Source organism: Balaenoptera musculus, chromosome 11 (genome assembly GCF_009873245.2).
Source record: "Balaenoptera musculus isolate JJ_BM4_2016_0621 chromosome 11, mBalMus1.pri.v3, whole genome shotgun sequence".
Lineage (NCBI taxonomy): Eukaryota > Metazoa > Chordata > Mammalia > Artiodactyla > Balaenopteridae > Balaenoptera > Balaenoptera musculus.
Genome location: NC_045795.1, coordinates 280,264 through 305,343, shown reverse-complemented (window position 1 = coordinate 305,343; position 25,080 = coordinate 280,264). Strand labels below are relative to the sequence as shown.

Sequence of the window (25,080 nt, the reverse complement as noted above, 5' to 3'; positions counted from 1 at the left end):
TATGTAGAGGTGTGATTTTAAATTTCCAAATTGAGGGAGCAGTTAGTTTCCATATTGGGAGTTAGTTTTTTCTTTGTTAGAGGTTTCTGACTTAAGTGTTCTGATGTCAGAATATCATGTTTTTAACTTTGTTGAAACTTGCTTTGCAGATGATACATGGTGAGTTTTCTAAAATATTCTACCGTGCTTGAAAAGATTGTCCTTCAGTTTTGAATACCACGTTCTGTTTGTGTCTGTTAGACCAAGTGTGTGAATTGTTCATATTTGTTCCTTTTGTTTGTTTGTGTGGTCTTTAATCTGTCCATTACTGAGAAAGATGTAGTACAGTCTCTCTTTGGCTACTTTTTAGATATTTTCTTCACCTCTAGCGTTCTGTAGTTCAACTATGATGTGTCTCTTGGTATGACTTTTTTTTTTTTTTTTTTTTTTTTTTTTTGCCTTTTTCCCTTGACTCTGATTGATACTTTTAAGCAGTCCTGGAAAATTCTCAGCCATTACCTCATCAAAAATTCTCCCCTGTTCACTCTTTTCTCCTTTCAAGAATTCCTGTTGGATCATATCAGACCTTATATTCTCCATGTCTCTTACCTTCTTCTTTCATGTTTTTTCCCTCATCTTTAAATCCTCTGTAATGATTAGGAATATTTCTTCAGCTCTCTCTTCTCATCCACTGCTGCTTCTGTTATGTTTAAAGTTGTTTTTCATTTCCAGAAACTCTTTTTGGTTTTTGTTACTAAGTCAGGAAAAACGATTAACTTACTCTGGAATAGTACAATTTGAAACATTATACCAGTGTAGGAGATGGTGGTGGTAAAGTGCTTTCCAGTGGCCCTCAGATGGTTCTTTGTAGGTGGCCACGTCAGCTGCAAGCTATAGTCAAGTAAACGGAGAGGGATTTTTGCAGTCAGGTGAAGCCTGATTAATGGGATGTGAGCTGGTTAACTTGATTATAAAAAAATTCACAGAAAACGAACAGTTGGGGAATATATAGATCATAATCAGTCACAGGTTAGAACCACGGCAGAAGGAAGATGAGGAGAAATGGCTCCTGACAGCAAGTCCTAGGTGGTCCTTCTGTGTCAGAGTGACAGCATGTCCTGTCATATCACAGCTTGCTTTTTTGTTTTAATAGTGCCACCTCTACTAGGGATTAAAGGTTTATTTTTTAAAATTAACTATTTACTTGGCATTTATTTTGTCCACATTTGACAAGTTATGGTTCAGTAACATGAAGGAATGTCAATTCACTGTCCAGCCATCTGTTTGTAAAGAATTAAAAATATATTAATTTGACTGAAACTAGTAATCCAGATTCACTTGCATAGAGATTCTGCTTATAGTTTGACGAGTTTATTTCTATAGAGCTGGCTCAGTTAAATGTACTCTTTCTGTCATCTTTGAAATGAAAATAACAGGGCTTTTTTCCTGCTATTTTTTTCTTTCTCAGAAACTTTTTTTTTTTTAGAAGTATTCCTTCCAAAAAGTTTTTAAAATAGTAAAGCAGAAAATTTAAGTTGGAAACATTAAATCACAACAATGAAATGATTTTACGTTTTGTTAACTATTTTGAGTGAGCTACAGACCCCTGTGTAGACACCGGGGAAGCAGGGCATCCGCCATCCACGTTTTGTTCCTGGACGTGCCCCCCCGTGACCACATGTGACATCAGAGCACCTTGACCTGCACGTTGCTGCCGAAGAGAGAGCTGGTAGATCATCACAAGCCTCTAAAATGCTGCCTCCTAACACGCTCTGTATTTCTCCACGTTATTACTGGCTGTTGAACTACAGTTGACCTTGAACTACGTATGCACTGGGGTTAGGGTGCTGACCCTCCACCCAGTCGCGTAACTTTGAGTCAGCCCTCCGTACCCACCCTCCCCGTCTGCGGGTTCGTACAGTACGGTAGTATTTACTACCAAAAAAAATCCACATATCCGTGGACCTGCACAGCTCAAACCTGTGTGAGAACACCTATTTCTAATTACATAACTGTTGAACTAGCACCCTTTTTTCCCCTTTTCCATTAGAGACGGCTGGCCTGGAAGCCGTCCGGCCCCACCTTCCCTGAGAAGCTTTTCAGCCCCTTAGCAGTGCCCTGGTCACTCTTGCTCCCTCTGCTTCCTTGTCAGCCACATTCCGTGAACATTGTCTTTCGAATGTTTTCTCGTCTGTCTGCCCTACTGGACTGTGGTTTCCTTCCTAACAGAGTTTTTTTTCACGTAACTTTCATCCATCACTCTCAGGTGGTGGGTTCGTGATAGACAGACCCCATCCTTGCATTTCAAATACGGTCAGGTGAACTCAGCTGACATCTGTGCTTCTCAGATGGTATGAACAGGGCATTTGAAAAATAATAATCATAGCTGCTAGCATTTGTTATGTTTTTTTTTTAAATTTATTTATTTTATTTTTATTTATTTTTGGCTGCATTGGGTCTTTATTGCTGCAGGCGGGCTTTCTCTAGTTGCAGAGAGCGGGGGCTACTCTTCATTGCGGTGGCTTCTCTTGTTGCGGAGCACGGGCTCTGGAGCGCAGGCTCAGTAGTTGTGGCGCACGGGCTTAGTTGCTCCGCGGCATGTGGGACCTTCCCGGACCAGGGCTCGAACCTGTGTCCCCTGCACTGGCAGGCAGATTCTTAATCGCTGCGCCACCAGGGAAGCCCTTATTATGTATTTTAAATGTGCAACACAAGGCTCATAAATTTATCATTTCGAATCCTCACAAAAAAATGTATGAGGTGAGTATCGTTGATTCTCATTGTTTCATTTGCCTGGTACCTATCTGTGCATACATTTATTTTCAACGTTTTTTCTTAAATTGAGGTATACTTTATGTACAGTAAAACATACAAATCTTAAGTGTATATAGATTGGTGACTTTTTGCACAGTACCCACCACCCAGATCAAAATATAAAATGTTCTCCTTGTGCCACGTCCCATGCAGTGGGACACCTGCATGGGCACCCCTCTCACCACTGTCTGACTTCTGTCTGCACAGGTTAGTTTCACCGTTTCTTGAACTTCATGTAAAGTGGAACCGGACAATTTGTAGTCTTCTATGTCTGGCTGCTGTTGCTCAGACCTAATCATTTCTGAGATTCAGCCAAATTGTGTGTCTATTACTAATTTATTTCTTTTATTGCAGAGTTTAGGTAACGTATTTTGCTTACTCATTCTTGGTAATGGGCTTTGGGTTGTTTCCAGTTTTACGTCTTTATGAATAAAGTTGTTGTGGGCACTGCTGTAAAAGTCTTTCTGTGGACATTTGTACTCTCTTATCTTACATATATACCTAGAAGTGGAATTGCTGGTCATGGAATAAGTTGATAGAACCTCTGAGCATTCCCAAGTGGGGATCTCCTTTACACTCAGCCAGCAGCGTGTGCGTGTCCGGGTGCCCCACTTGCTCACTACCACTTCACATTCTGTTTTATTTTAGCCCATCTCCTGGCTTTCGTTGACGTTCCCTGATAAACAGTGATGTTAAGCATCTTTCTTATGCATTTAGCTGTTCATATTCAGGTACCTTCTTTTGAAGTGCCTGTTCAGTTCACTTGTTCATTTGTTAACTGGGTTGTTTACCTTTCTATTAGTGATGTTAGAAATCTGTGTATATCTTTGTCAGATATATATTCTTTGAGTAGAAATTTTAAATTTTGATGAGGTTTATCTACTTTTAAAAATGTTTAGTGCCTTTCATATCCTGTCAGAATCTTTACCTGCTCCAATGTCCTGAATTTCTTTTTCCCAGAGGCTTTGTAGTTTTAACTGTTATCTTCAGGGAGATGATCTGTCTCTTACTGAGTATTACATTGTGTTCATTATTACTATAATTATACATATACTATGATAGCTTTATAGTATGCATTGAAAGGACAGTTGTGCTCTTTTTTCCTGGTATCTTTTCTTGCTGTATTGTACGGTCTACGACCTCTATGGCCTCTAGTGCCGGCCCCGACCCTGCACTCCCCAGATTCTCACTCCTCCCATGTTGAGGGCTCGGCCCACCCCCTCTGCAAGTCCTTGGCCCCTGGGTGCTGGTGAGACCAGGCATGGACACACAGGGCTGACACTGACCCGCTCTTCCAGCAAGAACTAGTTCATGTGGGCTGACCTTCTTGTGAAGACGGCCCCTGGTCTGTACAGAAGACTAATTCTTATCTTGTTACACAGCTGCACTAGAGTGGTCCTTATTACTGAAAGTAAAATAAAAATCTTGCCTTTTTGTAGGAAGTTGGTAAAAACTGTTAAAATCTACTGAAGTATTTATTTACATTGTTTTACTTTTTTCTTCACCCTCAAGCAGACAGCTCATAATTACTCTTATTTGTGTTTATAGGTTAGCATGGCCTCACTGAAAGAGTTGGACCAAAGACTCTTTGAAAACTACATTGAATTGAAGGCAGACCCCATCGTTGGCTCCTTAGAACCTGGAATTTACGCAGGCTACTTCGACTGGAAGGACTGCCTGCCCCCAACAGGTGGGTGGTTTGAGGTTACTGAAGTCTCCAGATGCATCCGGAGGGGTAAATACGGATTTCCTTTTCTCAATACAGGCTTAAGATGCTTTTCTTTTTATTCCCATTTTTTTTTCATATTTACTGAGGGGTTGATATAAATTTTTATTAGCTTACCCATTTTTTGATAGCTTGGGGTTATTAGTACTTAAAATGGTTAAAGATATTCTTAAGTTCCAGAGAATAATTAATTACACCTCATAATGTGTGATCATCTCAGTAACGCACACTTGCTTCCTATGATATTTCTTTACTGCATAGAAATAATAGACTGTGAGTGACAGTTTTATGCAATGACCTTGCAACCTTCATCAAAAAATTTACTTAAGACGTTTGGTCATTTCTTTGGAAGACCCAATTACTGATGCCAAAAAGGTGAAAGATACAAGGAAAACGTATGGGAGTAAGATTATTATAATAATTTAGCAAAGAAAATTCAACTGGAGAAGGATGACTGACAGTTCCAGTATTATCGTTTTGACATCAAATGAAAGTCACTTAAATCACTTCCTAATACATATTTTAGAACTAACTATTGCTTGTTGAATGAAATAAACTTTCTGATTGATCAAATAGTTGTTTCTTTGTATGAAGTACTGTAGAATACATAAAGCCAAGCAACCTACTGACATCGTTATGTCGATGTAGCGTGACGTGGAAGTGGTTCTGTTCATATTAGATGTCGGTTCTTCGAGGCGAGTGTGGCTGTACCGGTGACCTGCTGGCAGGTTGTTACCTTCATTCTTTCAACTAATCGTTGTGACCACCTGTCATTTTTGTTGTGTGATGCTTTCATTAGATGGTGATAACATTGTTTATTCTTTAATACCTTTGGTTTTTATTGTTATTTTTCATATTAGGGGTAACAATACAGTAATGCCAAAATTCTAAGTTAAGAGCCAGAATCATTAAATCAGTAATATTTTATGTGACTGCAGGTATTTAATTCCTGAAATCACCGTCATTATAGACGTACGAGCCTTCTGCCTACGGCTGACCATAATTGATCTTTTTCCTGTCACGCCATTACTCTTGTGTACCCATGTTTTTCTCTGTCCAAACTGGATTACAGTTCACATCCCAAATATATCCTTTTACAGTTTAAGTCAGAGCCTATCAGTAACTTGCTTAAAATTTTTGCAGCATCTTCCTGCTCACTCGCGGTAAAATCCGCAGAGCGGGCAGCGCTGAGTCCGGCACCCGCCCCCTGCGGCCCCTCCAGCCGCCTCCAGCACACTGGGCCTCTTGTGGCCCAGACTTCCCACATCCTCCCCCAGGGCCTTCCCTGTGCTTAGACAGTAATTCTCCCTCATGCATCCTTTTGTCCTCAGGCCTCTACTTAAATATCAGGACACCAGCCGTCCACCCTGCAGAGGTGACACGGCCAGTGGAGAGCAGGCATGGCGTTTTAGATTTAACCGCGGGAATTACGGGTATTTTATGTGTAAGGTAATTACCTGCAAGGGAGAAGGCTGTACGTGTGGTTCCAGCACCTGCCTTTATGTTGGTTGAGCTTCTTAAAGCCAAATCCGTGAGGTCGTGGGTAGTGGTCAGTTATCCAAGGTGGGTGATGAAATGCACCTTCTGTGTAAGCCGGGTTCCTGACTCCACGTGAACAGACCTCTGGAACTTTTGAACTCAGCAGCCTCTGGAACTTTTGATCTACCATCCTTTTCAAAACTCGCAGGCTAGATGACTTTGGGAGTTTCAATATCTTTGGACTTTAGGAAGGTAACATAGTGCACATACCACATATTATGTTATATTCCCGATAGAGATCCCTGCAGAGAAATAGGTGAATATTAGATTAGGAGTGATAACAAGATCCTTATCAGTTCAGGTGAGACATGCCACCACAAAAGTTTAGCACGAATTTGCAAATTCACAAGCAGAGGATCTTGCCTCCCAGGTTCTATGTCTCCCTTGTCTAGACTCCTGCATGGTGCGTGGTGCCTGCTCGTGAAGACTTGTTCAGTAACTGGGGACCCCTTGCAGCTCCCACGGAGCCATGCCCGTGTCCTCGCTGCCCCCCCCCCGGCTCACTCCCAGGGGGCCCGCACCTGCTCCGCTCGGGGCCCCTCCCACTCAGGTGCTTTCCCAGGAAGCTCCCCTGTGTGAGCAGGGCTGTTTGGGGTCCTTTTAATCTCTTGTAACTCTTCAGTACACAAACGTAATAGATGCATTTCTGTATCTGTTTTTTATTCCCCTGTTTTGGGGAAATTTTTAAACAAAGATGTGAGGAGATTTCTTTCACATTCCCAGACTTCTCGTCATTTAAGTGTTTTATAGAGCAGTGACTGAGAGGTTCAGAATTCCAAGGATCAGATCGCAGAATGTTTTTCAATAAAATCTCTCCATTTTCTCCTCAAGGAAACAATACCCAGTAGTCAGCTGTGGTGTGTGCTTGGCCCCTAGCCTCTGCAGACCAGCCTGGCTATTGCTTCCCCTTGGGGGCCTCTCTCCTTCCCCTGTGACATGTATGAATTACCTCACATGGGCCCTGCTGCACCGAGCTCTTGTGCAGTAAACCAATCCCCAGTTCACAAATGAAGGAGTCGTTATACAGCAGGCCTTGCACACGCGCACACGTGTGCACACACTCGCACATACGTATGTACACATGCACATCCTAAATGTTTTAACTCCTTGCAAACAGTTTCAGTCATTTGTGTGCCTATAACACCTGTGCCTCGCCTATGATTATCACTTAATACTCACTACCATTTTCTAAATTTCAAGTATCCTAAGACAGACAAATTACTTATTACCTCCTGAGGGTTGGGGAGGGGTGGCTAGGACATCAGGCACTGAACCCTAAGCTCTGGTCCCCCTAACTGTACTCACAGCCCCGTCACACTCCTCTTTACAGCCCAGCTTCAGAAAGTCGGCTGAGTGGTTCCTCAGCGATTCCATGTGAGGTCCCATGTCCTCTCGTGTCCTCCCGACATCTCCGGCACCCCTGCGACTCCACCTCTGTGCCGTGGCTGGATCCGTGGACGTGCTCGCTTTTGTGCTCCGTGATCGGAATGCTCCCGGGCTGCTCTCTCTCCCCGGGAGAGACGGCCCTCCTGCGGCCCCTGTGGTCCCACTGCTGCTGGGCGGCCCTCAGTCTCCTTCCCCTGCCTAGCCTTGCACCCTGGCGTCCCCAGGACGCTGGCTTCCTCTGGGCTTGCTAGCCTTTCCTCGGACTCTGCGTGGTTTCCTCCACTGGCAGGAGTGGCTGGTGCCTCCAGTGTCCACGTCCGCAGGCTGATCTCTGCTCTGAGCTTCAGGTCTCCCTCCCGCGTAGACAAATGCACTCCCCCGGGACGTTCCGCGCCCTCCTCACCAGCCAGCTCAGCCGGGGCTCCCGCTCCTCTCTGTGCCCTGGTTCTGTGGCCACCACCCTCAGCTCCTACCAGGACGCCCCGTGTCGCCTGAGCCCGCACCTGTCTTCCTGTTCCCGGCCGCCCGCCTGTTTGCCAGGCCCGCCCGCCGCTCCCCTGCTCAACCCTCAGGCCACCCCTCGCCTCCGGCTCAGACCTACCCTCTGGGGCGGGCGCTGCCGCTGTTGTCCTGCTCCCTGCCCTTCCCGTGCCTCCTCCGGGGGCTTCCCTGCCCCCCGCCCCCCGTGCCACCGGCCTTCTCTTGAGTCCTGCACGTCGGCGGTCACTGTGCCCCCGGCTCCTGTGCTGCGAGCTGAGGGTGGGAGTTCACAGGTTACAGCCTCAGTTTATCTTCCGAGTACTTGCTCTGTGGTTCACAGTGATTTTTCTCGGTTGTTTTTCCGATAGGAAAGTAAATCGTGATGTTCTCGTTTCCATTAATCTCCTTGTTCACTTTTTAATAAATAGTACACAGTGGGTGTTCGTATTTGTTTAACTGAAGTGAGCATGTTATAGCACTTGCCTCCTGTGGAAGCTTCGTGCAATCCCTAAATCTCGAGCAATTGCGTTTGAATTAAAACATGCGTGTCAGGGATACCTGACACGTTAGCAGTTCTGCGCAGCGCCGCTGTGCTCTTCAGGGACAGTTGAGGTGTGTTTTGCTCAATCCTTGTGAGGACGAGGGTGTGGGAAGGGCAGTGCCAGGCTCTTAGGGTCTTGGGTCCCATTGCCTCCAGGTGGGTGACTGACTCAGACTGTCCAGATACTGCCTTGAAGGGACCTGGGGTCCTTTCTCTGCCACTTCCCATCTTCCCAGCCCTCAGTGTGAGTGATGATGGATACAAAATGATGTCATCATTATCGGGGCCACTTTTTATACAAAATTAAGCTTCTGCTGGCCTTGTGGCATTGAGGCCTGTGGCTCTGTCTTTCAGATAAACTTCCTGAGCAGACGCACACACCACTGCTTTGTCAGCCATTCATTTACCATTTCTCTGGTTCCAAAGCCTCTTAGAAATTGTTGGTTTTGGTTTCACTTTTATAAACTGTATTTAGTTCTGTTCTTGGTGTAGCTTTGACTTCGTGATCCCCAACTGAACCTCAGTCTCGCATAGTCATATAGTGATTTTTAGTTTCTTTAAAGATGACTGAAGTTTTGAGACCTCGTGTAAGGTGAACAGCCAAAATAGTTTGACTTCAGTCTTCCAAAATAATTTCAGTTAACAACTTTAGTGTTATCTTTAGAATTTTCATCTCCAAAATTTCATCCAAAACTGAATTTTACAAATCACGTAGGTAACCGATTGTTTATTGCTGTACTTAGCAATAAATTTAGTTTCTGATACTGTTTGTGGTGATTTTTTTTAAAAAATCCTGTTGATTAATTTCACGATTCAAGAAGAGATATTCGTTAAAGCCATAACTATGCTTTTTTAACCTGACAGTTGGATATTTAAATTATCACCTCTTTATTTGTATATATGTCAGGAAAGATTATTCTGGTTAGTTCTGAGTCACTTAACTGACTGTGTCGTTATTCTTATCTGCAGTTATTAAGAGCTCTGAGTATTTGCATTTGATAGGTTTTAGCTAAACTGAGAATAGTCTTAGTCTTCATTTACGGATACACATGGAAGTTCATATCTTTAAAACATATTAAATAAGAAAAATAATCTTTCTTAAAATTTTCTCTTAAATATTGGTGTTCTATCTAAAAGGCATTTAAGTTTATATATATTCCTAAAGATACTTAATAAATGAATTTAAAATTAACCATTTTTATAAAGGTAAAGTACTTAGCTGATTTTTAACTCAAAAGACTTTTTTATTAATTGTAGTCATTGACATTATCAGGAGGAGGGAAGACATTTATGTCATCGGTGATGGGAGTGAGTGGAGTGCCGGGTGTTAGCGTGGGCGGCCGACTGCTTGTGTGGGATGCCTGGAACCGGAGCAGAACGAGTTCCACGTCAATCATGTGTCAGATCCAGTGTTTGGAATACTGAGACTACTGACTCAACGTCTGTAATAAAATGTTCCTCTCATGGGCAGATAGAGGATTTGCTTTTCATTCACAAATTCAGCCAGTATTATCAAGTCTGTTACATCCGAGGCACTCTACACGTTTCCCGAGTTGTTCCTGCTTCCAAGGTTAAAATGTGGTAGCGAAGCTGAGGATGGTGCTGCGTGTGAGGTGAGGTGGTGGCTGTGACCCGGGGGGGTTGGGATGCACCCGTGTCCCCCTCAGTCGTGTGGCCTGCTCCCAGTGGCACCAAGGAGAGCAGGGCGGGACTCAGGAGGGACCAGCGCTGCTCCCCGCCCTTCTGGGGAGCCCTGGCACCAGCACCCCCAGGGCAGCTCCCGAGACCACGTCGTAACCTTGGCGTCTGTACCTGTGGTGCATGCTTCTCTGTTTGTTATGGGGTGGTTGGCGGTATGTGTGAGGGCAGGTGTTTTGGTGAAAAAGATCACAGCATGGGGTGGCAAAAAAACTAAAATAGATCCGTCGTTCTCTTGTGATTTTTATATCCATTTATTTTTTAAAATTATATCATCTTGGAGGCCTTGAGATTTTTTTTTTTATCCTTTAAAGTTAAAATCCAGTGCATTATTGGGGGAGGAGGGAATGTGAAAAATAACTTCTGTGCTGTTCATTGACCGTCTAATCATCTCTTATTTTCTTTAAGTTATCATCGTTTCTTTGCAGTTTCCTAAAGAAAATATATTTCCACGGCCATGCGAAGAGTATCTTGATGGGCTATTGTATGTTTTCTTCCCCCAACACTTTTCTCCTAATACTCTTGTGATTTTAACGGGATCCTTGTATTTCAGCGAGCTAATTGCACTTGGTCAGCATGAAGAACGCTGAGGTAGTGGCCAGGCTGCCTGCCGTTTATCTCAGCAGATCAGCACCTCCATTTCAACATTCATCTCGTTAGTTGTTAGACTGTAACCACGCGTAGGGAAAATCTTTCTCTGAAAGTTCTCGGGGAGTTTACTAAATGCTGGGACAGGGCTGTTGGGATCCTGCTTTCTGGATCCTCCTGATAGATGAGTCGTCGTGTCCAGTATCAGGGAGGAGGGGAAAGAAGGGACTCTGGCCCCATCGCTACCTCCGCCTGCTCAGAGGGAAAGAAAGAAAAACACCGTCTGAATCTTGGGGCCTGGGGAATCCCGATGAATAACAGTCTTCTTCTCTGTCCAAATTTCGAACCGACTGAAGAATAAGACGCAAGAGTCAGTAGGTGAGAAGGCCGGTGCCGGAGGGTCAGAGTGAGAGCCCAGACCCCTTGCCCAGCCCCTCCGAGAAGCAGCCCCTCTGCCTGCTCGCCACCTCCCACAGGCAGGGGTAGCGAAGAAGCAGGGGACAAACCCCCATGCGCTGCTGACCCCGCCAAAGGTGGACGAAGGCTGTCCCTCCCTCTGGGAAGCCCCACCCAAACCAGAAGGGCGGGGAGACGCCATTCTCCTTAAAAGCACCAGATGTGAACTTCCAGCGAGAGGTGGCTGGCTCTGGGTGTGCGGACAAGAGATAGGAGCTGATTTCAGCAAACAAAAAACTTGTTTTGTCCCATTAATAAACGAGGAAGCAGAATTACTTCAGAATCTAAATATTAATTCCTACTGCAAATAAAATAACCGCGGCCAGCGGTTCAAGGGTCAGTTACAGAGACGGTCTGTAGAAAAGGAGGGGACTCCAAGACGTCTTTCCCTCCGCAGCCCACAGCCCACCTCTGGTTTCTGGAGGGGGGGTGCCCAGCCCTCAGGCCCTCGCCCCCTCCCACGCTCCCCTTCAGCCCCACCCCACTGTCTCCAGGCCCCCAGGCCGCCCCCCCGCTCCGTGTCCGCAGCCCTCGGGGGTGCCCAGCCCAGGGAGATCCTTCCCTGACAGACTTGGTCCATCAGTTGGTTGGTGAATGAGAAACACCTTGGCGGAAATTACTCAAGCAAGTAAAATACTAATTTACAGTTTAATTTTTACCCTGGTAGGTATTTTCAACAGAATGTCGGATTGAATTGTCTCTTAATTCAGCTAATGTTAAAGAAGAGAACTTCGGTTGATTACATAAGAAAACGGTTACCAAAAATAACATGTGGACTACCCATTAAGAAATAATTAGAATATTATAAAATTTTATATCTATGTATAAAATGAGAAAATCCTAACACCAAAGGTCTCTGAATGTCATTTCACCTTTCCAGAATTATTCTGAAGACTGAGGCTTGCAGAATTCTGAGGGTGCCTTTACGAGCATCATATTCTTGGTGCTGTTTGTTGGACACTCTAGAAATCTCTTCTCGAATGTGGAACACAGGTGGTAACACCCAGTGACACGGCTGTCCTCTCGTGCCTGTCTTCCACAGGTTTCCTGCGCCCTGGTCATGGGGTACTTTGGCACCCTATCGCATCTGCTTCTCATCGAAACAGATGCCAGTCGCGCGAACTCCACCTTTGAAGAGAGACATCCAAGTCAGTAGTCTTTCCCGGTACTGAACTTCTCAGAAGGAGTAGTTTTATCAATTCCTTGGAATGTTTTTCTTAATTTCATTTAAAACATACTGTCAGGTAGATATTAATAAACTTGTATTTCATCTATTTTTAAGAGAAAAGCAATTTTACATTTTTCAAAAGAGGATGGTCCTAGTCAGTCATCTTTTTTTAAATCACACTTTCATCATTTAACTTCACTTTTTTCCCAGCCATTTTCTCCTTTTTTATAAGCAGTTTCATGCATCAGTGTCAGTGCTGTGAAACCGTTTATACGATGCTTCGGACATTTGGTTACAGTTTGTCTGCCAAGCATTTTTCAGGAAAGCTAAATGTTGGCTCTGATGGTATTCAGTGTGAAATGTATTAACCTTGACAGGACCTGTGGCCCTACATACTTTCTTCATTGCATGCTGTAGCTGCTGGAAGTATTTATTTTATTGTGTCTTAAACTGATAGCTTTTCGGCACCAGGGTAAACTAACGTGCTGTTTTGCGAAGGCCATTGTTTAAACTTATTTTGGACATTCCTAGACATTTATCACAATAGAGCAGGGAAGCGCAGCTCCTGACCTCATGGCGGCTTCAGCAGGGCCAGTCTTCTGCCCCCTCCTCCAGACGAAGGATCATTCCATCTACACACAGATCAGATAAGGACCGATTTCTTTAAAAACATAACCTCAGTATCATTATCAGATCTGGAAAAAATAATAATTCATTAATTTTAGCAAATACCCCGTCAGTGTCCAGCATTCTCGTAAGAGCTTTATTTTAGATACTTTGCTCAGACCAGGATTCTGTCGAGGTCTGTGTGTTGCTTTTACTTGCTGTGTCTCTTAAGTTTTTTTCTTTTTTCCTTCTCTAGGGCCCGCTCTTCAGCTTATTTGTTGACTAAATCAGATGGTTCTATAGATATTCTCACTTTCTGGATTTTTCTTATTGTTTCCTCATGGTGTCATTTCACATGTTCCTCTGTCCCTTGTGTTTCCTATGAACTTGTGGTTAATAAAGAAGCTTTATCAGTTTCAGGTTCAATTTTGTTTTAATTTGTATTCTGCCACCAGCAGGTCCATCACGTTTGATTGTCTCCCTGTTTGTGATGTTAAGATTGAAAACTGGATTCAAGTGTTATCAGCTTGCTCCACCCTTTAAAATTTTGTCATAAACTTGTCATCTAATGGTTTTAGCACCATGGGTAATTGTTGCCATGATCATGTTTCCTTAGAGATGGCAAACTAATGATTGGTAGCTGGAGCACGAAATTAAAAACTAGAAAGTTTCATCAACTATTTAGTTACTCTGAAGTACACTTCATACAGGAAAAGCAGGATAAATGTTTGCTTTTTCTCTTTATTTAGAGTTTTCAGAATAAGTTGGTTCCCTTGTGTTTTTTTTTTTTTAAAGGTGATGAAGAAGGTGTTTTTTAAATTTTTAAATTATCTTCATTAATTCATAGCTTGAGCATATTTCATGAGTTTCAATCCATTGCCATAGTCACTGTTGTTTTAATAATCAAGCTGTTCCCCCTCTGGCTGGGAGTGGCCCCCCATGGGCCCCGGGCCTTCCCTGCTTTCTGTGGTCCAGTTGTCCCACCCAGTGTGTGCCTTCTCCTCCCAGACGTGGAACCAGCCATTGGATGGGAATGAAATGATATGAAATATGGGAAAACTTCCTCTCTCTTAACTTTCTTCTGGTCTTTCCACATTATGTCTCTGTCCTTCCTAGGGGCCCCCTGGCTTTTTTGTAATCCCTCTCACTCTCGTTAAATCGCACCCAAAAGTCCGTTGCTTGTCCATGATTGGACAAGCACCACCTTACCTGGTGGTCCTGTGTCCCACTGGTACCGTCGCTTCCCTTCAGGTCGCACCAGCTGGCCTGCTGCTTAACATCACGTCCCTGCCCGTCGGCTCGTGGCGGGCTGCGTCCCCTCTGGCCGGCGAGGCCGTAGGAAAGCCGCATGGAGGCTCTGTAATTACGAGCGTGTGTCCTGTGGACAGTGTTCGGGATTGTGTTTCCTCACGTCACCTGACTTTGTTTGTCTAATTATGACCTAAGGGTCTTCTTCTAAAACTGATTTACACACTTCACAGCTGTGTGTGCTGTGGGAAACAGCAAGGTGACGGATACTCATACGTATCCTACCATTTTGGCGTTCCGTTCTTCATCCCAGCTATTTTATTCCCTGTGACCCTGGCTACCTTTGAGGTTAATGCTCACTCTGAACTTACAAGTATTTGTCTTCAGAGAGTTCTGTGTGAGGAGTTCTAAAGGGAGGGCGCTGGAGGGTCTGCCTTTGTTCTGGTCTCCGACTCGGGGCACGACCTGAGAGCCGGTGGAGGCCCGGTGCCCTGGCACAGTGAGCTGACAGCTGTGCCGGCCCCTCCGTTTGGCCACAGCCCAGCCAGCAAGCACACTGGCACCACGCTGGGGACACTGGCAGCTCGACCGACAGGGCATTGGGCCGTCATTTCCGTGGGTTTAGCCTAGACGTTGTAGCTACGTTAATCTCCACCCTGATTCCTCCTCGGAACCAAAGCCGTGGCTCGTATTCCCCTAGTTCTGGTGAAGGAGGTGGCTACAGAGCACTGATGAACTTTCATGCCTCTGCTCTCGGCATTAGCTGCGGGTTTTAGTGGAGTGCTGTCGTGGTCTCAGCGTTTGGATGGATGGGGTGCATTGGTAGCCTAGTGAGCAGACAACTCCGAATTGTTGCTTTAACCTGAAAATGGTGGCAAGTGTTCACTTTCCCAGTTACTTAAAACATTATTTATCACAATAGAAAGCTGAGGTTCAGATGATTCTAAATGTTGTATTTCGACTTCTTAACAAAAAAGTGCTTTGATGTATTAGTCAGTGGTTAACAGAACCTAAGGGATTCCTCCGCCACACTGACCGTCACGGCCTGAGCGTACCGCGCACCCAGAGCCTGCCAAGCTCGCTCTCGTCCAGGAGAGGAGGGTGCACGCCTCTGGGGCTCCGTGAGAAAAGTGAACCGTAGAGCAGCCTCGGGACGCTTCACGTCCTCTAGCCTGTCCCGCCGGGGCTGGAAACGCCGTCTCTGTCGGTGTCTCTCCCAACAGCAGGCGAGAACGTCCATCACCATCTTCCCTCAATAACAGGCAGCAGAGGCCAACCGCCCCTGACCGCTTGGAGCGCAGCTTAACAGTCCGCCATGTTGACGGCTGCTCATTCTGCGCATTCCGGTAGGAAACTTGGGAGTGTGTTTTTAAAACAGTGACGTCTCAGATGTTTCCTGGGAGTCCACAGTAGAAAGGAGACCCACAGGCCTGGAGGGGCTCAGAGACCTGCTTCCCTGCCCTAAAGCCGAGGACACTTGGTTGACAAAACTGGGACTTGTCTCTCTGTGTCGTTTGTCAGTGAAGGGATTCATCGGGCAAAGCCCCCATGTCTCCACCGTGTAAACAGGCCAACAGTGGGACGGTTTGAGGCTAGGTGTTAGGTGGCTGGAGGAAGACAAAGCAGCTCCTCTCCCTAGGAGCAAGTGAAAGGTAACGCGAATAAAATCTTCGCGTTGTGCAGGAAGTCTACTTGGGGTGTGAGTTTTCTTGTGGATCAGTTTACTTCAATTTTCTGTTAATATCTCATACGAATAATCAAACTGTTTGAGTGACAACCAAGGTAGGTTCATGCACATGATGTATTTGAAAACGCATTTTTCATTTTTGCAGTTGCTGTCATTTCTGATTGGAAATGGTGTGACAGCCTGTGATTACGGTAATAAGGACTTCAGGATTACACGTGGAATGCGTGTCAGTCTGAGCAGGTTTGTGTATTGAACGAGTGTGATGATAGGCCTCATGAAATCACAAAGACACCTTCAGAGACTTTAGATGTGATGGAAGTCAAAGGAATGAACACGCCTGCGCTGCACGGTCGGGTTGTATTAATGAAAAGAAAAATTGGTGTATATTCTTGGACTTTTCTTTTTTCCCTTTGTGCTGTGGCTTTTTCATCTTATACTAAGGAAAATAGGCGTGGAAACCCTTTCTTTAAACTAGAGCACGTGCTGCTTTGGGATATGTGGGCCACCGTCCAGCAAGACGGCAGGTAAACTGCTGTGGACGGCGGGGGGTGTGGTGGCACTCAGGGCCCTGCTCTCCTCTCTACGTGGGAAGACTGGCGGAGCCGTCGGGGCAACCGAGCACCTTGGCAGGGACCCAGCCCCACCCCAGGGCGCCGGGGTGGGTGTTTCTGCAGACAGCAGCCTCCACTGCAGCTCTGCCTGAGGTAGCCGAGGGCTGGAAGCGGCTCCGGAGCCCGCCCGCCCGCCAGCAGCGGGGTGGGTGCGTGAGCGTGATGCGCTCTTCCCGTCAAGGGAGACCCTCCCACACGAAACCAGGCCGCAACCTCGAGGGGAGCCGCAAACTGTGCCCCTCCTGTGGAAGTTCGTCCCTCCGCCTGTGTGAAAGCCAGCACCTTGCCCAGGGGAGGCGGCGGTCAGCTGGTGGCGCGCTGCCGCGGATGGGCGCGACAGGGGCGGGGCGCGGGCGGGCCTGGCGCGTCTCCCTCGGGATGCCGGTCGCCTGCGTGTGCGGGGCACGCGCAGCATCGCGTCGTACGCAGGAGTTACGTGCTTCCCTACGTGTGAGTTCTACTTCCTTTGAAAAGAGGAGAAAAGCCCTGTTTGCAGACTTAAAAACCTCGACAGCAGAACGTCATGATTAGCAAGTACGGCCACTTGACACCTCTTCCAAACTCACATCTTTGTGCGGCGCTCTGTACTTTCTCAGCTCTGAAAGCCAGCTCAGACTCAGACCTTTAAATCGTTGATTTCAATTCAGAAATGCTTTTTGTGTGGTTAAATGTAAAGCTTAAAAAAATTGACTGTGATGGACTGTTCATCAGAGTCCCCTTTTCCTCACCGGGAGGGGTGGTCCTGCACTGCCCGCGGAGGACAGGCGTGCCCCGTGGAGGCCGGGGCCCGAGGGCCGCGTGGTCCCTGCTCTCCCTGCTCTCCCTGCCCTGTGCTGAGGGGGGGCCTCCGAGAGCTGAGACGCCTGAGTGACCCCCCTCCCCACAGCCCCATTGGCCTAAGACACTATTTTCCCTGTTGGGCAGATGTTTTAAACTTGGAGAGTAAGAAAAGTCTGCGGCTTGTTCAGAGCAGTACAGCTGTGTCTTCGGCCCAGTTCCCTCTCCACAGTCTAACTTCGTCTTCTGACTGGAGAGGTGCGGGGGGTGAGGAAATGGGTCAGACCAGAGGGGCGACCGTACCGTGTAACTTTGTATGTCCTACCGTTTGTAAATAGTTGGATTAGAAAGCGCTTTCCGCCTTCCTCTGTCTGAGGTGCATCTTCCTCTCTGCCGAGCGCGGCCCACCGACCCCAGCCTCCCGGGCTCCCCGGCTGCAGAGACGGGCAGAGGCTGCCAGGAGGCCGGGGCGTGTCCGGCCTGCCTTTCCCTGGACCGGCAGTGGCTGATTCGGGACCATCTCAGAGCATCGCAGGCTTGGGAGATTCATAGTCATGAATGATAAAGATACTGGGAAGAATAAAGGATTGCGTTCATCTTGGGATAAAGAATCTGCACAAACCTGTTACCGGGCCCTAAGCAACGAATTCAGTAGAGTGGTAACAGCAAGCTTTGGCAGTGAAGATGGAAGAGCAGCTGAGCAATTGTCAGTAAAATTTTCAAGAGAAAAAATGATATGGATCTGAGATGTTGGAGTGAAGATTTTGCTCTAGAGTCAGAGAAACAACATCCTGTCAATGGAGGGAGCCCCCTGTGGCTTTGCAGACATCCCTGCGGGAGTCTGGGAGCCGGGCTCGCCCAGGGGTGCAAGCTGATGTCTCCCCGGCCTCCACCTGCTGCCCCGCCTGCTGGGTCTCCATCGCTCCCGCAGGTGCGGGCCAGGCCTGTGGGTCCCTCCCTCACAATTAGGCTTCTCCAAGTGCTGACTTAGAAGACCCATTATAGTGTAAATGAAGACTAAAATCCAAGTTAACTCTTGGCTTTCCTGTTTTTTCTGCCTTCCATTTTATTCCAACTCCACTGTTTTTGATTCCAAGGTCTTTCCTTTGGTTCAGTGGCAGAAACTTACCCTAATTGGATTTCGCCTCTCCCTCTGTGGGTGGAGCCCTGTACTGAGACCGGGACTCGGTGCTCTGCTCCACCTTGATGGCTCCAGCGTCAGAGGCGGGGCTGCTGGGGGCCGAGCCACCTGCAGCGGCCACGCGTGTCCATCCACGGCCACGGGCTAAGTAGTGGGGCCGCAGTCCTGAACCAAGCTGTCGGGCTCCAGAGCCACGTTCTTCGGCCTGGCTTCTCTCATAAGCATTTATTAAGTTTGATTCCACTGAAGTAATTCTTGGGGGAAATAAAATACTCCTAGAGATTTTGAAATTTGGAGCTATCAGTACTACAGACCTTTATGGAGTATTATATACAACTGTAGCACCTCACAGTGTGAAACACATTTGCATACGTAGAATGAGTTCTGCTTTCTTGTCACTTTCACTTTTCTAACTGAAGTTGCCTTCTAATGAAAACAATTTTTCTCTGCCAAAAGAAGAAATTGAAACAAAGGAATTTGATTTATGTTAATGTTAAATCAAATTTTTATACCTTTAAGTCTAAAATTCAGTGTATCAATGTTGAAACTGATATTTCATGCTAAATGTATAAAGTGTTCTGTAATAGTTTAGGTTAGTATAATTCATAGACTACATAATTCATGTAGTTTTACACATCAGACTTTAACTTTGAAGTGGGAGAAGTTGTGATTTCCTTACCCATATTGGACTCTTCAAAGCTCCTTATCTCTGAAGTTTATGAAGGCTAAACTCTTACGAATATAAATCCTTTCTTACAAATGGTAAAAATAAGCCATGAAATAATTTTACTGTTATTTTCACTGCTGGTGATATTTTGTCTTCATAGGGAAAAGTTTTCTTATTCATATTTAAAAGCTAGGAGATACATTAATTAAAGCAAAAAAAAAAAAAAAGGATTCTGAGAAGGAAAATAGAAAACTGTAGAGGTCATGTCATTCGTTCATATACTACACGTGAAGGGTGTCCTTTCCACCCCAGTTATTCATTTAAAAATCCTATACATGTCAGAAGACATTTATCAATTTAGAAAAGGTCATTAATTTAAGAAAGCACGAACTAAAACATAAAGACTTGGACCTAAAAGCCCGTTCTCTGTTCCAACAAAAGCTGATTTTGTTGCAGAATGTTCAGGCCTTTTTAATCTGTCCAACAGTATTGATACCATTCTGGTTGCCTTTTTTTTAATAGGCAGTAATTTCAATAATGTATCTTCACACTGTCATTGAATAGATAATTTACTTGAAAAAAAAAATACCCCAAAGTTCTTTCATGTATTGTTTCAGTTTGACCAAAAAAAAAGTACACTGTGGGATATTTATAGTATTTTTCAATCTATTTTTATCTGTAGACTAGGACTGGTAACTGATTTAGGGCATAAGGGTTAAAAACAGGAAATGTGGTTTATAAAGTAGGTAGTATCTCCAGAGTTTCCAGAGTTAGATTGCTTTTATTACTGACTGAGTATTGTGTTTCAAAACAACATGAGGCAGGGCACCTTGAGACTAGTCTGTGTTTGGAGGATGTGACAGGAAATGCTTCGGAGGAAAGCTTGTGTTCCTGGTACAGGTCAGGGGGGTACCTGTGTTTTCTGTACACGCACTGTCTTTCTGTCCAGCTCTTTCTCAGATACTCTTTATACAGTCAGATTGAGTATAAATCTTGTGCAACACAGTAAATTTCCTTTGACCTTTGCATTTCGCTTGAATTCTTCTTCTAGTGTTTTAATGGAAAGTTTTGTCATCGTCATAGTTGAGGAGCATGTATTATGGTTATTATTAATTATAGTAATTAGAGAATCCAAGTTAAGAAAGTAGAAAGGCATGAAGAAGCAGGGGTTTAATCTTGAATAGCCTTTTCAATGACAGGTTGGCAGAACCAGTCAAAACCCAAAACCTTTGACTCAGCAGTTCCACTTCTACAAGGTGTCTTAAGTCAGTTATTCTACGAGAATACAAGGTCTGTTATGGTTGTGTCGTTATTTATGATGGTCGATACTGAAAGGCAACAGGACTGTCGAGTGGTAGGAGAGTAAGTTATGAATAAATAGAATAAAGTGAAAAATAAAACAAATAAATCAGAATAAATAAGAAGATAAATACCTTATAGCAGATCTGTGCTGTAGAATACCAGGCAGCCATTGAAAACTATAAGGTCAGTGTGTGCACACTGGCATGGAAGAGTGTGTGTGGTACATCATGGAAGGAAGCAAGCAAGTTTCAAGAAAAGAATGTGTACTGTAATCTCATTTCTTAGGGGAAAAAATTTATATTCGTTGGAAAACATCTGGAAGAATACACACCAAACTAGGGAGAAGGATAAAGGGAAAGCTTATTGGGCTTGTATTTGTTATTAGGAAACTTACACTTCTGTATCTTAATTCCTTACAATGAGCAATTAATTTTTTCAAAATAAATTAAGAATGTAGGCTTGATCAATTCAAAATTGTTCACTGTTCTGTTCTTTAATGTGGACATTCTCTCGAGAGGTCTGCCTAGCAGTTTGCCAAACTATTATAAGAAGACTCCCATCTGCCTGTGTAACGCTTTTTAATGGAATGAGCATTTTCCCATACTTCAAGGAAAACCTGAAGTTTCAGTGAATTAACTGGCTTTCCAGCCAGGCTTTAAATCCACGTCGTTCTGTGTCCCCGTATGCATCAGCTGTTACAGGCTGTAGCTGGGATTGGCACATGGGAGCGCTGCTTCCTTTCCGCCTGTCGGGGCGATTTCTCCACAAACAGCGCTGAGGGTTCTCATCACACAGAAGCCCTCTGTTTTATTGCTGCCAAACAGTTCTGTTTCAGGCACTTGCTTTCTTGGGGGCTATTTCAGAGATGAAGTGAGGCTCTCTCCTGTGGAAGGTGGCCATGTTTTCCAATCTGGGTGCGTCCCCAGTGGTGTGTAAGCCCTGTGAGGAGGGGGCCTTTGTTTTTCGTGGGTTTGTTCTTGAGGTCACTCCGTGTCCCCAGCACATGGAATAGAGTCTGGCATGTAATAGTAATAGACACTCAGTAAAAATTTTTACTAGTTATTCCAAAATTAAGTGTCCTCCCTATTTGATTAAAACAAGTAACTGACAAATAGAGCAAGAAAAGAGACTTCTTTTCCACTTCGTTGTATGAAAAACAAGACCATTGTTGGCAAAGATGTTCTGAGGTCCAGGCCCCCTTACGAGAAGCCCACCCTGCGAGGGGCCCAGAGGCTCTTGCCCAGAAGCGCTGGGCTCTGCCTTCTCCGTGGGGAATTCTCACCTGGGCCACTGGGTGAACTGCTCAGTGACGGCCTGGACTGATGCTGCGTGGTTGGGGGCACTTTTTTGGTCAAATATCATGACACATCCTAATTTCACGTTCAGAGCGTCGAGGAGATACTATTGTGAATACTTAGAAGCTGCTCTCATTCTGTGTCTAAATAACATGGGAAGCTGTGGGGCAGGAACCTTCCTACAAACACTTAACTACTGCATCACAGTAAAGTCGCTCTTGTCAGTTTGCTTTATTCTTCCTGTGCACGTGCTCGCGTTGCAGCTAGTCCCGTCAAGTCAGCATTCATGACCCGCTGCCGTTGAAGCCGAAGCTGAAGGCAGCACATTTGCTGAGTGTTCATACGTTCTGATAAGCCGAGCGTCTTCCTAGGTATCTGGCACAGCGCGCGTTCAGTAAGTGTTGAGTGTTCTATTATTTGGAGCAAGCTTTTTGCTTTAGGATGTAGCTAGAAAAATCGTATTTTGAAAGCAAATGTATTTAGCCTCAGCAATATTCTGTCCTGCTATACCGTCTTTATTCAAATTGTATTTTTCAAATGGGTTCTGAAAAATTGTTTCAGAAGGACTGTCTTTGTTTTCTTCAAGGCGAGACCGGATGGCGTTGTCCAGATTCTGCACCGTGTGTTTCAGAAAGAAATCAGTGTATATTTTCTAGTGGTCATGGCTTCTGGCTGACTTTTTATTTATGTCTTAAGAAACGGCACCTGGAATAGGTAGGCTTCTCTGGAGTCCTGACCCCAGGGTGCGTGCGTGCTGTTCGGTGGGGGGGCGGGTCTCGCCTGTTTGGCTCACGGGGGTGCACCCCACTGGCCGTACCCAGCAGGTGTTTGAAGGATAAGGGAATAAACACACATCACATTTTCATAACAGCTTTGTTAGCAAAGCAGATGTTGCAATCTCTACCTTGTGCAAAGTAGGCAGTTGTCTAGAAGGTGAACTGATTTTTGTCTTATGGCCGCGTCATTTGTATGTAGGTGAGCCAGAACTTAGACCACGAGTCTTCTGACTTTACACTGAGTGTCCCTTCTGTCACCTTGATGAACTTGAAAGTCGTCATTAACCATTAATGTTCATCATATTAAAAGCGTACAGATAAGTGCAGTGGAGAGAGAGCATGTATCACTGAAGGTCACTAAGGATGGTCCCTGTGTCTCTCGTGGACCCCTTGGAAACTGTAACCGAACTCCACCCCGATCCCATGCCGGGCGTCTGACCACGGTCCCTGCGGACGCGTCCCCAGCTTCCCCGCCTGCCCTCTGAGCCTCAGCCACGCGGGTGACAAATGTGCCTGCAGCTCTTCTCGGAGCTTCCCCCGGGCCGGGGGGTGCCCTCTGGTGCCTCCACTGTGCCAGGCTTCTTGTGCTGCGGGCTTGAAAGAGCCTACATCCTCTTACAGTTGGATTTGGAGCAACATTTTAAAGCAGGAAACTCAACAGGCAGTTAAACCCAAGGGGCAAATCTGCATTCAGGCTTTAGAAACACACCCCAAAGTGTCAGTGTGGCCCCTGCGAGGTTCAGGGCAGGGGCTGGGGAGCAGGGCCACGAGCAGGGTGACACTGGCCTTGTGTCTCTCCTTAGAGGGAGGAATTGGGATTCCCACCTCAGAAGACCTCAGCGGTCTCATCTGTTGCACGCTTGTGGCCTTCAGACCTCAGTCCCTGGACACGAGGCGTCTAGGCCCCAGCCCGTGCCCCTGATGGTCTCCACCTCCCCACCCCCGCACACTACCCCTCACCTTCCAGGAGCGCCACAGAACAGGGACGGCACGGAAATGGTTCACAGGTTAGCGTCCGTCGGAGAACAGCGATCGTTTTTACAACACACAACCCTTCCCCCTGGGCACCTGGCACTACTTCTCCCTGCCCCTTGGGCACAAATATGAGCACCAGCACCTTGGGGCGAAACTCGGGAACTAGCACTTTGGGGATTTACGCACATTCTGCCTGGAGGACCCAGTGCCCAAGCACCTCCGACGTGTGCCCGGCATGTAGTCGAACCAGCAGATTGATGCTGGGTGAATGAATCCATTCCCTTAGCGCTAACCAGTTGCAGCACAGCGGTTAGCTGTTTGGAGGGAGGCTGTCAATGATTGATTTTTGTATTTTTAAGTTTTTATTGTTACCACACCAGCACATGTGTTGCTCCGGAGTTTGTGATCATGTCTCGCGAGCTCCCCCCGGGGCCGCCTGCTCTTTCAGACCTGCCGCTGGCCCCTGCCCCCTCCTCATGGGACTGTGGGCCCCCCGCTCCCCTCTTGATGGGACTGTGGGCCCCCTGCCCCCCCTCCTGATGTGACGTGTGATGGTCCAGGAGCAGCTGTATGTCCTCTCATCCCAGGACCACAGCTTTTCCCTTCTCTGTTTCCAACGTTACCCCCCTTTTTTTTTTTTTCTAATATTTATTTAGTTGCACCGGGTCTTAGTTGCGGCAGGCGGGCTCCTTAGTTGTGGCTTGCAGGTTCCTTAGTTGTGGCATGCATGTGGGATCTAGTTCCCTGACGAGGGATTGAAGGCGGGACCCCTGCATTGGGAGCACAGAGTCTTAACCACTGCGCCACCAGGGAAGTCCCTCCCGTGTTACCCCTTGAAACAGTTGTTTGGGAGGAGGATAATTATTTCATTCTTTCTATTCACCAGAGGAAAGTCTCCAGGAAAGATAAAGTGTTCTTACTCGTCCAAGGCTGAGGCGCTATGCTCCTCCCGGTGTGTTACCCCATAGCCACATAAAACGGGAAGCTCGATTTCTTTTTCAAATTTTCTGTCAACGAAACATGGTCCTGATGCTTAGAAGCACCTGCGCTCTTATTCTTACCTCCACAGCTGTGTGTTTGGAGTTGGATAGTGAGGTAGGTTTACCTCCTCCTCGGGGGGCTTATTGGCCGCGCCGAGACCCGTGCTCTTGCCAGGAGCCGCCTTCTGTGGGGCAGCGTGGCCGTCGGGCTCAGGGCGAGCGCTCGCCCACACGTGACCTCAGCTGGCTTCGTCATTAAGTCCGATTTTCTGCTTCTCAGGCAGCTCTCTGGTCCCACTCGTCTCTGTTCCCTTGAAGAACCTGAGGAGCTCACAGCTGCCCTCACGTTCCAGGCACGTGGCTGGGCCCCAGCTCCTGGTGCTGGTCCCAGCAGCACTGACAGGACCCCGGTTTCATGGAGACGGGCCGTGGGAGCCCCTCCTCTGGCTTAGACCCTCACTGGCCCAGTGTCAGGCCGAACTTCCAGTAACTGCGTTTTCTCTCTGCACGTGCGTGAGCCAGCTCTCCGCACGGTTGCAGCTTAAAGACTCGAGACCTGAGTCCAGTGGTCACGGAGTTGACCAGAGCACAGTGGCTGAGGCCTGTGGACCCCGTGCTCGTGGTCTGCCTCACGCCCAGC

General features: G+C 46.3%; 1 protein-coding gene across 3 annotated transcripts in view; it reads left to right on the top strand.

Moving 5' to 3' along the window:
- EXOC2 (exocyst complex component 2) overlaps nucleotides 1–25,080 on the top strand; it is a 154,814-nt gene that overhangs the window by 116,455 nt on the left and 13,279 nt on the right. For 2 of the 3 annotated variants that reach the window (XM_036869276.1, XM_036869277.1), the window contains exon 23: nucleotides 4,342–4,483. In XM_036869276.1, the coding sequence (XP_036725171.1) occupies nucleotides 4,342–4,483 (142 nt within the window). Of the gene's footprint in view, nucleotides 1–4,341; nucleotides 4,484–12,249; nucleotides 12,357–25,080 lie in introns of those variants that run through there. The other variant, XM_036869278.1, reaches the window with a different exon arrangement.